Source organism: Tamandua tetradactyla, chromosome 7 (assembly GCF_023851605.1).
Source record: "Tamandua tetradactyla isolate mTamTet1 chromosome 7, mTamTet1.pri, whole genome shotgun sequence".
NCBI classification, from domain to species: Eukaryota; Metazoa; Chordata; class Mammalia; order Pilosa; family Myrmecophagidae; genus Tamandua; species Tamandua tetradactyla.
The window spans coordinates 140147551-140161022 of NC_135333.1; the positions used below are offsets into that span (position 1 = coordinate 140147551).

General features: G+C 34.5%; 1 protein-coding gene across 1 annotated transcript in view; it reads right to left on the reverse strand.

The window, feature by feature from the left end:
* The window catches only part of ZFC3H1 (zinc finger C3H1-type containing), a 69389-nt gene that overhangs the window by 13049 nt on the left and 42868 nt on the right, over positions 1-13472 (reverse strand). The window contains exons 15-23 of the mRNA XM_077111437.1: positions 12826-13365; positions 12625-12734; positions 11645-11776; positions 11418-11539; positions 10388-10489; positions 10059-10178; positions 3103-3286; positions 1584-1770; positions 73-261 (exon numbers count right to left, since the gene is read on the reverse strand). Of these exons, the coding sequence (XP_076967552.1) occupies positions 73-261; positions 1584-1770; positions 3103-3286; positions 10059-10178; positions 10388-10489; positions 11418-11539; positions 11645-11776; positions 12625-12734; positions 12826-13365 (1686 nt within the window). The remainder of the gene's footprint in view (positions 1-72; positions 262-1583; positions 1771-3102; positions 3287-10058; positions 10179-10387; positions 10490-11417; positions 11540-11644; positions 11777-12624; positions 12735-12825; positions 13366-13472) is intronic.

A 13472-nucleotide genomic window follows, 5' to 3' on the forward strand; every position in this document is an offset into this window, starting at 1 on the left:
TTCATCTATAAAGTTTCGGACCTTTGAAAAATTCTCTACAAGACGTATTTAAATTCTACAATAAATGTTTACCTGTAAAATTGCAAGTGCATTTTGGCATCTTCCAGTAAATATGTTCAGCTGAACTCTAAACAAAAGAGCCTCTAAAAGCTGAAAGGACAGAATATCTGATGTTTCTCGCTTGGCTGCTCCCATCAGAAACTCCACCATTCTCTCACATACGTAATCCTTTTCTTCAAAGGTGCTTTCTAGGTGCAGAAACTGTCAAGAGTGATTTCATACAATTTACCTACTATAAAACTACTGATTTTTCACATTCCATTAAGAAACTGTCTAATATTAAATATTTACTTTCCACAAAAAAGGTAATTTTTAAAATGTACTGTAACATAGATTTCCTCCTCTAACACAAGATGTAGAGTAGGATCAGATAACAACTAGAAGAATATAGGTGTTGCACTCATAGTCAACCAATGAAGCAATTTCATCTCTTCTCTTCCTGAATTAATAAGCTAATGGCTGCAAGACCGTGGTGGAGCTCCAAAAGTACACGTTTATGGTTACATACCTACCTGTGTTGCTTAGGTGTGTAACAGTATAAAAACATTGAGAATATCATTTATGCTAGAAAGGTATGGCAAAATAAGTATTTAAAAAGGGTTAATCAAGAAGTTAAGAGGTCCTTAAAGACAAAACAACTTTAAGGAAAAACATAAGATCTTCTGAATATTCACACCCTATACACACTTGTAGTAATCAACAGAATTAACTTTGGTAAACAGGCCTTTTGAGCATGAGGCTCCAGGTAAAAAAACAAGCATCCTTCACTGTCCAAATCTATTCGGTACCTGACTGTGGAAAACAGATCTTCGGGTGGTAAGTTCATAAAGGATATGATGTTATTCAAATTCATCAGGATTTGAATTTCAGTTAGCAAGTAAATGATAAATTGGACAATAGAGTTATCTAAAAATTCATTTGAATTTAATGTTTCCTAGGTTCAGATCCTAAAAGATCATATATTAATGAATACTTGTTTTATTTTACAAGTAGATCAATTACAAAATTTTTAAATCTGGGTAGGAAACATCTTTCTCACAAAGAAATAAATCTTATTTTGGCAAGATTCAGAACTAGTATGAACCACTGATTAGGATTTCTCCATAAGCAGTGAGGACAGATTAAATATGAAAAACATAATGTTTCAAAGCATTCATGAATATTTTATACAAATATAAAGGGGAAACAAAATTTTCAGATATTTTGCAAGAAATTCACTTAACTTTGTCCAAACTAAAACTTAAGAATATATAAGTGGGAAATTAATAATTTCATACTTTTCCCCTTACCAATAAAGTTAACAGAATTTACCTCTTTATTAAATAAAATATTTTCTGCTTTACTTAATCTAAATTAATCCTGATCCATAAGTGCCTCTGTGGTTATTGGAAATTGAGAGTAAGGTTTTGCATATCTTTATGCAGATAAACATATGATCGATTAAACTACATTACTGTATTTAAAATTACACGAAGAATTATGAACACACATACACACAGGACTATGTTATCTTTTTTACTCACGGTCCAAAAACTTCGATAATCAGGGGCATATTCAACAGCTGTTTCACACATTTCCTGCACCTCTTCCTTGGTTCCTCTTTTTGAGAACAACCTGAGGTAGTGGCACCATATTTCTGGATTGTCTTTGTTGTTTTCCAAGGCTCGAGCCAGAACATTTAAAGCAGAATCTAAAGATTCTGAACATAGCCTACGTGTTTAAGGAAAAAGCAAGTGTATACATATAAAAAAATGCTTAAAGATACTTTTAAATATTATTAGTATACGGAGCCAATTTATAAAAAAAACTCCATCTTCTATTAGAACCTCTCAAGAAGCAAGAATCACCTATGACAAAGGGTGATAGATTACTATTTTAAATCACATCTGTCCATAAAAGGTCCTGATTTCTCCCAGACCCAACAATGCCTTTTTCAGTGACTGTTCAGTAAGCATTTTCCACAGATAAAAACAGTGTTATAAAACTACTAGATTATCAACTTCGAATGTGCTTTATGTCCATATTCAGCAACACCATTATGATTTACACTGGTCTAGGAAAAGTCAAACAACCCCCTCTCAAGGCTAGCTACTGCCAGAAGAAAATATCAAAGCTTTCAATATAATAGTTCTTTTCAACAGTCAAGGACTTGCTATCTCTTGGAGAAGATAATTCTCTCTCATGATCCTATTCATAAAATAAGGTATAGTTTTCTCAGCCTTCACTCAGTAAATGAGTCAGAAAAGAAAACACTGTAACCTGTAACTTATCCTATTAACAAGGAGATGGCACAAAGCGAAGTTAAATAAGCACCATATTCAGGCATGTGTGATATATTAAGCATTCTGCAGTGTTGTTGTATTTTTAAAGCTTTTACACTAAGTTTTGAAATAGTTGGACACATATCAGGGTGCCTGCAAAGAACAAACTAAATTATGATAACTTTAAAATTGTAAAAATAAAATGGTTATTAGTGACTTATCTCTATTATCAAAAAGTAGGATAACCGACTTAGGTTTTGGAAAATGCAATTATGCAACAGGAGCTATTGGTTATGAGATAAATTACTACTTACCTAACTTGAATAAACATAACACTACACACAGAATTTAGAGGCACTTACACAAGTTCGAAATCACTAATTTAAAAATTAACATTAAATCTAACCTGTTCCACTGTAATTTTATCATAATTTTCAAGAGAATCTAACTACCTGACTTAAAAACACAACAAAACAAAAAAAAACAATTAAACCGTATATCACCCAGAATTTACTTTTAACTAATCCTACTTTGAAATAACCTACTAGATTCAAAAAACTTCAGTACAATTTATAACTCATACATGGAGCCATGCACACAACTTAAGATCTAACCTTAAACTTTTTGTGATAGTTTTTAACACAAAAAACAATAAGACTTTATCTAAAAAAACAAAGATTGCACTGATACTAGAAAGGAAACCTGATATCTGCACTTTAAACAAACCTCAAACATAAAAATATAAATGTGCTACAATTTACACAAAGATTAGCTGACCTACCCCTCATTTTGATTCAAGTACTTGTACGCAAGCTTGAGCCAAAGTTGTACATGCGAAGGATTTTCAAGCACACTTGCTTCTAAGTTAGCAATATCATCTGTTTCATTTGTAAAGTATCTGACATCATCTGGTGTAACAACTGTATCCAAAGCTGGAACATTTATTCGGTTCTCTGGCTGGAAGGCTATAAGGAAAAGTATCATTAGCTCCACACTTTCTCTAATACACAGAAATAATACTAATTCAGAATAATTCTAGTTCAGAAAATAATAATTGGTCTCATCTTTAAAATGACCTGAAAGCTTAAAGAGTCTATTTATAGTAGCACATAGCTTTAAGGTAAAGCAACCATTATTGTTTTTCATTTAAACTAGGACACTTCTGAGTTAATGTGGTACTATTAAAAATTGTACCAAGAAAAAATTTTTTTTAAAATAATACCAGGACAACAGGTGTAAACTAGGACTGTCTTGATAAAACGAGTAAGGATAGTCTTCCTTCTTTAACAGTAAGCAACATTGCGGATAATTCATATTCATTAAATTGTAAGAGAAAGTTATAATTAATTAATGAAAAACTCAAGTTTTGTGGATTTATTCCACTAAATGTAAACTAGAGAAAAATGTTACATTAATGTAAATAAACACATCAGAGTATACAATTAACATCTGGACATTTACTAACCACTAATAGTAGAAAATTATATAAACGAAATTAGAATGTAGCATTTTGCCCAACAATAAGACACTCATTCAAATAGTATTTTTTTTCTTTTTTTTTTTTTTTACATGGCTAGGTCCCCACAATGTGAACAAAGGCTGGTTACATGCTGTGTGGGTGTGGGCGTGGGAGAGGGGACAGCAAATGCACCAAGGACTTCATCTACTTTTCTTTTTTTTTTTTAATTAATTAAAGAAAAAAAATGAACACAACATTTAGAAATCATTCCATTCTACATATGCAATCAGTAATTCTTAACATCATCACATAGATGTATGATCATCATTTCTTAGTACATTTGCATCGATTTAGGAAAAGAACTAGCAAAACAACAGAAAAAGATATAGAATGTTATTATAGAGAAAAAATAAAAATAATAATAATAATTAAAAAAAGGAAAAAGAAAAAAACAAAAACAAGACACAAACAAACAAACAAAAAACTATAGCTCAGATGCAGCTTCATTCAGTGTTTTAACATAATTACAATTAGTATTGTGCTGTCCATTTTTGAGTTTTTGTATCTAGTCCTGTTGCACAGTCTGTATCCCTTCAGCTCCAATTACCCATTATCTTACCCTGTTTCTAACTCCTGCTGGTCTCTGTTACCAATGACATATTCCAAGTTTATTCTCGAATGTCGGTTCACATCAGTGGGACCATACAGTATTTGTCCTTTAGTTTTTGGCTAGACTCACTCAGCATAATGTTCTCTAGGTCCATCCATGTTATTACATGCTTCATAAGTTTATTCTGTCTTAAAGCTGCATAATATTCCATCGTATGTATATACCAGTTTGTTTAGCCACTCGTCTGTTGATGGGCATTTTGGCTGTTTCCATCTCTTTGCAATTGTAAATAATGCTGCTATAAACATTGGTGTGCAAATGTCCGTTTGTGTCTTTGCCCTTAAGTCCTCTGAGTATATACCTAGCAATGGTATTGCTGGGTCATACGGCAATTCTATATTCAGCTTTTTGAGGAACCGCCAAACTGCCTTACACAGTGGTTGCACCGTTTGACATTCCCACCAACAGTGGATAAGTGTGCCTCTTTCTCCACATCCTCTCCAGCACTTGTCATTTTCTGTTTTGTTGATAATGGCCATTGTGGTAGGTGTGAGATGATACCTCATTGTGGTTTTGATTTGCATTTCTCTAATGGTCAGGGACATTGAGCATCTCTTCATGTGCCTTTTGGCCATATGTATTTCCTCTTCTGAGAGGTGTCTGTTCAAGTCTCTTTCCCATTTTGTAATTGGGTTGGCTGTCTTTTTGTTGTTGAGTTGAACAATCTCTTCATAAATTCTGGATACTAGACCTTTATCTGATATGTTGTTTCCAAATATTGTCTCCCATTGTGTAGACTGTCTTTCTACTTTCTTGATGAAGTTCTTTGATGCACAAAAGTGTTTAATTTTGAGGAGCTCCCATTTATTTATTTCCTTCTTCAGTGCTCTTGCTTTAGGTTTACGGTCCATAAAACCGCCTCCAATTGTAAGATTCATAAGATATCTCCCGACATTTTCCTCTAACTGTTCTATGGTCTTAGACCTAATGTTTAGATCTTTGATCCATTTTGAGTTAACTTTTGTATAGGGTGTGAGATACGGGTTCTCTTTCATTCTTTTGCATATGAATATCCAGTTCTCTAAGAACCATTTATTGAAGAGACTGTTCTTTCCCAGGTGAGTTGGCTTCACTGCCTTATCAAAGATCAAATGTCCATAGATGAGAAGGTCTATATCTGAGCACTCTATTCGATTCCATTGGTCGATATATCTATCTTTATGCCAATACCATGCTGTTTTGAACACTGTGGCTTCATAATATGCCTTAAAGTCAGGCACTGCAAGACCTCCAGCTTCGTTTTTTTCCCTCAAGATACTTTTAGCAATTTGGGGCACTCTGCCCTTCCAGATAAATTTGCTTATTGGTTTTTCTATTTCTGAAAAATAAGTTGTTGGGATTTTGATTGGTATTGCATTGAATCTGTAAATCAATTTAGGTAGGATTGACATCTTAACTATATTTAATCTTCCAATCCATGAACACGGTACGCCCTTCCATCTATTTAGGTCTTCTGTGATTTCTTTTAGCCGTTTTTTGTAGTATTCTTTGTATAGGTTTTTTTGTCTCTTTAGTTAAATTTATTCTAGGTATTTTATTCTTTTAGTTGCAATTGCAAATGGAATTCGTTTCTTGATTTCCCCCTCAGCTTGTTCATTGCTAGTGTATAGAAATGCTACAGATTTTTGAATGTTGATCTTGTAACCTGCTACTTTGCTGTACTCATTTATTAGCTCTAGTAGTTTTGTTGTGGAGTTTTCCGGGTTTTCGACGTATAGTATATCGTCTGCAAACAGTGATAGTTTTACTTCTTCCTTTCCAATTTTGATGCCTTGTATTTCTTTTTCTTGTCTAATTGCTCTGGCTAGAACCTCCAACACAATGTTGAATAATAGTGGTGATAATGGACATCCTTGTCTTGTTCCTGATCTTAGGGGGATAGTTTTCAATTTTTCCCCATTGAGGATGATATTAGCTGTGGGTTTTTCATATATTCCCTCTATCATTTTAAGGAAGTTCCCTTGTATTCCTATCTTTTGAAGTGTTTTCAACAGGAAAGGATGTTGAATCTTGTCAAATGCCTTCTCTGCATCAATTGAGATGATCATGTGATTTTTCTGTTTTGATTTGTTGATATGGTGTATTACATTAATTGATTTTCTTATGTTGAACCATCCTTGCATACCTGGGATGAATCCTACTTGGTCATGATGTATAATTCTTTTAATGTGTTGTTGGATTCGATTTGCTAGAACTTTGTTGAGGATTTTTGCATCTATATTCATTAGAGAGATTGGTCTGTAGTTTTCTTTTTTTGTAATATCTTTGCCTGGTTTTGGTATGAGGGTGATGTTGGCTTCATAGAATGAATTAGGTAGCTTTCCCTCCACTTCGATTTTTTTGAAGAGTTTGAGGAGAGCTGGTACTAATTCTTTCTGGAATGTTTGATAGAATTCACATGTGAAGCCATCTGGTCCTGGACTTTTCTTTTTAGGAAGCTTTTGAATGACTGATTCAATTTCTTTACTTGTGATTGGTTTGTTGAGGTCATCTATTTCTTCTTGAGTCAAAGTTGGTTGTTCAGGTCTTTCCAGGAACCCGTCCATTTCATCTAAATTGTTGTATTTATTAGCGTAAAGTTGTTCATAGTATCCTGTTATTACCTCCTTTATTTCTGTGAGGTCATTAGTTATGTCTCCTCTTGCATTTCTGATCTTATTTATTTGCATCCTCTCTCTTTTTCTTTTTGTTAATCTTGCTAAGGGCCCATCAATCTTATTTATTTTCTCATAGAACCAACTTCTGGTCTTACTGATTTTCTCTATTGTTTTCAATTTCATTTATTTCTGCTCTAATCTTTGTTATTTCTTTCCTTTTGCTTGCTTTGGGGTTAGTTTGCTGTTCTTTCTCCAGTTCTTCCAAGTGGACAGTTAATTTCTGAATTTTTGCCTTTTCTTCTTTTCTGATATAGGCATTTAGGGCAATAAATTTCCCTCTTAGCACTGCCTTTGCTGCGTCCCATAGGTTTTGATATGTTGTGTTTTCGTTTTCATTCGCCTCGAGATATTTACTAATTTCTCCCTTGACTCACTCATTGTTTAAGAGTGTGTTGTTGAGCCTCCACGTATTTGTGAATTTTCTGGCACTCCGCCTATTATTGATTTCCAACTTCATTCCTTTATGATCCGAGAAAGTGTTGTGTATGATTTCAATCTTTTTAAATTTGTTAAGACTTGCTTTGTGACCCAGCATATGGTCTATCTTTGAGAATGATCCATGAGCACTTGAGAAAAAGGTGTATCCTGCTGTTGTGGGATGCAATGTCCTATAAATGTCTGTTAAGTCTAGCTCATTTATAGTAATATTCAAATCCTCTATTTCTTTATTGATCCTCTGTCTAGATGTTCTGTCCATTGATGAGAGTGGTGAATTGAAGTCTCCAACTATTATGGTATATGTGTCTATTTCCCTTTTCAGTGTTTGCAGTGTATTCTTCACGTATTTTGGGGCATTCTGATTCGGTGCATAAATATTTATGATTGTTATGTCTTCTTGTTTAATTGTTCCTTTTATTAGTAGATAGTGTCCTTCTTTGTCTCTTTTAACTGTTTTACATTTGAAGTCTAATTTGTTGGATATTAGTATAGCCACTCCTGCTCTTTTCTGGTTGTTATTTGCATGAAATATCTTTTCCCAACCTTTCACTTTCAACCTATGTTTATCTTTGGGTCTAAGATGTGTTTCCTGTAGACAGCACATAGAAGGATCCTGTTTTTTAATCCATTCTGCCAGTCTATGCCTTTCGATTGGGGAATTCAGTCTATTAACATTTAGTGTTATTACTGTTTGGATAATATTTTCCTCTACCATTTTGCCTTTTGTATTATATATATCATATCTGATTTTCCTTCTTTCTACACTCTTCTCCATACCTCTCTTCTGTCTTTTCGTATCTGACTCTAGTGCTCCCTTTAGCATTTCTTGCAGAGCTGGTCTCTTGGTCACAAATTCTCTCAGTGACTTTTTGTCTGAAAATGTTTTAATTTCTCCCTCATTTTTGAAGGACAATTTTGCTGGGTATAGGATTCTTGATTGGAAGTTTTTCTCTTTTAGTAATTTAAATATATCTTCCCACTGTCTTCTTGTCTCCATGGTTTCTGCTGAGGAATCTACACATAGTCTTATTGGATTTCCCTTGTATGTGATGGATTTTTTTTCTCTTTCTGCTTTCAAGATCCTCTCTTTCTCTTTGACCCCTGACATTCTAACTAGTAAGTGTCTTGGAGAACGCCTATTTGGGTCTATTCTCTTTGGGGTGCACTGCACTTCTTGGATCTCTAATTTTAGGTCTTTCATAAGAGTTGGGAAATTTTCAGTGATAATTTCTTCCATTAGTTTTTCTCCTCCTTTTCCCTTCTCTTCTCCTTCTGGGACACCCACAACACGTATATTTGTGCGCTTCATATTGTCATTCAGTTCCCTGATCCCCTGCTCAAGTTTTTCCATTCTTTTCCCTATAGTTTCTGTTTCTTTTTGGAATTCAGATGTTCCATCCTCCAATTCACTAATTCTAGCTTCTGTCTCTTTAAATCTACCATTATAGGTATCCATTGTTTTTTCCATCTTTTCTACTTTGTCCTTCACTCCCATAAGTTCTGTCATTTGTTTTTTCAGTTTTTCTATTTCTTCTTTTTGTTCAGCCCATGTCTTCTTCATGTTCTCCCTCAATTTATTGATTTGGTTTTTGAAGAGTTTTTCCATTTCTGTTCGTATATTCAGCATCAGTTGTCTCAGCTCCCGTATCTCATTTGAACTATTGGTTTGTTCCTTTGACTGGACCATATCTTCAATTTTCCGAGCGTGATCCGTTATTTTCTGCTGGCGCCTGGCATTTAATCAGATTTCCCTGGGTGTGTGGGACTCAGCAGGTTGAAAGATTTTTCTGTGAAATCTCTGGGCTCTGTTTTTCTTATCCTGCCCAGTAGGTGGCGCTCGTGGCGCTCGTCTGTCTGCGGGTCCCACCAGTAAAAGATGCTGTGGCTCCTTTAACTTTGGAAAACTCTCGCTGTGGGGGAGAGTTGCCAGCAGAAGTGGCTTGGGGGAGTGCCAATCTGAATCTCCCAGCCGGCCCGGGAATCTGCGCATGGGGAGGGTCGCCGGCCTCCGCAGCTTGGGGGAGTGCCTGTCCAAATTTCCCAGCGGCCCGGGGTGCCAAGCGTGGTGGGGGGGGTGCCGGCCTCCGCGGCTCGTGGGAGCGCCTGTCCAAATTTCCCAGCCGGCCCGGGGCGCCAAGCATGGTGGCGGGGTGCAGGCCTCCGCGGCTTCTCAAATAGTATTTTGTTCATCCATTTATTCTGTGAGCCTACTGCATGCCAAGAAACAGATTCAAAGGTGAAATAAAATAAAACTCCTGCCTGGAAGAAGCAGACAGCTGAGTCAGTAATCCTCAAATGGGAGCAATGCTACTCCCTTCTCCCCACTCAGGTACTATTTGGCAACATATGGGGCAGTCACATTTACTGAGGCAAAGGTTAAAGCATCTTGTATTATAAGGGGCAGTTCTAGACTATGAAGAACTGTACTGCCTAAATCGCATCTGTTAAGATGAACAAAGTATTAGATAAAGCACAACTCAATAATTCTGGATTTAAATTACACAGCTTCTTACCATACTTAATTGGTCCTGTAGACTGTTCCTCATCACTACTGAAGCTATTCTCTGAAATAGGTTTTCTCCAAAACTTTGGCTTCCACTTTCTTTTATCTTTGTAGGTAGTAAATGGAGGTACTAAATTAGATAGAAGGCTGTTAGCTGATATAACTAGTATGTTACAGTTTTGAAGGCTATCCAAACAACACTAAAATGAACTACATTTACTCTACGATGTTAGCAAGAAATGATACATATTTTACATTAAGAATATAATGCTCAAAAGTTGGCAGTCATAAAGCAAATTTCAAGTTACTTATTAGAGGTATATATACATATATACTTACTATGACCTTTACTTTCATTGATGTTGCTAACAAGCAGAACGGCCATCTGGTCCATTGACATTCGATCTTGGTTTACTCCAAAAAGTTTCTCAACATATTTTTCTGAAATAAGAGTAATGCCACCTTCATGAACAATATTTTAAAAACCAGAGATTACAGAAACAAATGTAATTAAAGAGAATGAGGTGAAGAACAGTTAAAGAATTAAAGAAAAGTATATGGTACTAAATTAGTATCAATAACCCTTTAGCAGGCAAGGCCTACATAATCTAGACTATTATGTAAAATCACATTATATGACACACCATACAAAGGCTGAAAAAAGTATTTCCTGAAATAAACTAAATGGTTAAGTGAAAATTAAAGTACCAAATTAGGAATGATTAAATAAAAGACTCACTCTGAGTTGTGATAATACTATTATCTAGTTAATACTAATTCCCTTACTAACAAAAGTTTGTTTTCTATTTGGTGCCAAATCTGGGGAAAAGCTTAACAATTTCACCTGCAAGGTCTTATAGTAATTGATGCTTTCCAACGTCAAATACAGTCTTTTCTATTTCACTGCAGAGTCTGAAATTACAATCATCTTTACCTCCAACCTTCCACTATTTTTAAAAATAATAAATAAAAATAATAAACAAAAATTGAGGTCTATGTTAAAATAATTAGTAAAATTTCTACACAAAACAGACTAATATTTTCTTCTAAATTAACTATTTAGATGACCTCAGTCCAAAACACTTTCTGCAATGATGAAAATGTCTTTTATCTGCACTATCTTATTGTTAGGCAGTAGCCAAACATGGTTAATGAATACCCGAAATGTGGCTAGTGTGAATAAGGAAGTGAACTTCTAAATTAATTTAAATAACGACATATGGCTAGTGGTTACTATACTAGACAGGGGAAAATCTAGATAAAGTATCACAGGTGAATGTGTTGCATTAATTTAACTATTTTCAAAGACATACACAACAACCTAATATAAAATTTTTCACTTGGAGAAGAGTAAGAGGTCTTTAAAAACCTGCTGCAGCAACAATTTCTTCATCGGTGCTTGCCTCTGAACAACCAACCAAAGACAGATTATATGACAGAATGTCCTGGAATAGCTGTTTTCGGCTAAGTGTATAATCTTGTGTATGCTGCCTAAAATAAAATGACAGTACAGAAAAGATGATTATGTATATATCAAAGTCAAATGACCAAGAATGCCTTTTAAATGGTAAAATGTTTATAAGTAAAATTACTCACCACTGGCAATCATCATCATTACACGTTCCTGTCAAATCAAAACGGCAGAAACACTGATCTGGTTCAATCATATTACTGTATGAAATTGAGCTTAGGGGAAGTTTTTCCTTGGTTCGATAGTAAGGACTAAATCTAAGGAGAAAAGAGGTGACAGGCCCATTACATTCCATAAATATGTACCTCAAATTAAGAAAATTCTAACTTTTTTTTTCAGTTAAAATTTCTATACTTTGAGCTTACTATTTTTCTAATTACTTCATATCAAAATTAAGCTAGAAAATGACCAGAATATCAAGCTGAAATGGGCAAGCTATTAGATACCCAGATCATAAAAGATTTGAAAAAGAAATTTAAAAAAAAAAACAGAAATAAACAAAATACAAAATTGCCCTGTTTAAAAGTAGTGGTTTCTCATCATATGAAGAAGTACTATATAAATTATGTCTTGCACACATTACCAGCCAACACAAAAACCTAGGGGAAAAAAAATGTATACTACATGGAAGGTTCTTAACAATTTTATGATTAAATCACATCCATTTACTGTTTCACAACTTTTAGAAGTCAAAAAGTTAACCTCCCACAAAGTTAATCATCTGAATAATGTCTAACTCAGTTTTATGAAGGCTGGTTAATGCATTCCCTAGCCCAGGTAGTAATAAAATTGAAAATCTTCACAAATCTCTGTAAGATTTTTCCTCAAATCACTGTAACAGAAACATTCTAGACTTCTATACTATCCCACCAATAGCCAGATATAAGAATATGTTAAGAATCAATAAATGCCAAGGGCAAGCTAAACCTCATTTCTAGATACTGTTCAACAACAGTAAGGCATTTTTTCTTTTCTTTTTCCGCCTGAAAGGGCAAGTCCATTTTTCAGTAACCATGATTCAATTTTTATATCATAATCATCGTATATTCATTAAGAACAAAGGAGTAGCCCTGGAATTTAAATTTATTAAATCTTTCTTTTATACCTGTAGGACCTAAAAACTAGAAGAGGACTATGGTAGGGTGTAAAAGGACATGGCTTCACTTCTGTTGTTTTACTTTGTGCTGTGACAAAATCTACATCCACAGAAATCTCCTGCAAAAGAAAAAGATATTTTCATAAGGCAGATAAAGATAAGATAGAAACTATATATAATCTCTATAAAGAATATGAAGTGTTCAATTACCTGACCATGTAAAGCCTGTTCTGTATTGCTTGTGGTGGTCTTTAAAATCAACTGTTTTAAGCTGTCCGCTTTTAAATATAATTTTTGCAATTCACCAATTTTTAATCCTAGAAAAAGTTCTGGCTTTTCAACAGTATTTTTAGGCTTGTTTGTACATTCTTTGTTAGCTGTATCAGTGTGCTTAAGGTTAGGTTTAGTAAAAGAATTGGATTCTAAGAAGGATCTTCTTCGTTCTCTGTTTGAACCAGACAAAATTTCATCATCAATGTCATTTTCCTCAGTGTCCAGGGTTAATTTATCTTGGGTCAGATCGTGCAGTGAGGGCTGAGGTAAAGAAAATTCAGGCTCCTCTTCCACAAGTGGAGCAATATTTTGCTGTTCCTTTGCTTTAAGGGCACGGGCTTCTTTTAATTTCTGAATTTTAAGGGCATACTCGTATTCTAGCTTCTGTAATCGTCTCTTTTCCATGGCAATTAGCTCTGCAGAATGCTTCCTTGGACTAGATATTGGAGAATTGTCCAGTCTCATCATTTTGTTTGGCTGAAAGAAAAAAATTACATTACATCATTGTGATTTCATAAACTACTTTTGGTAAGATAACTATGATACCCTCACAAAAAAATGCCAGCATTGCAAAACTGAATCAA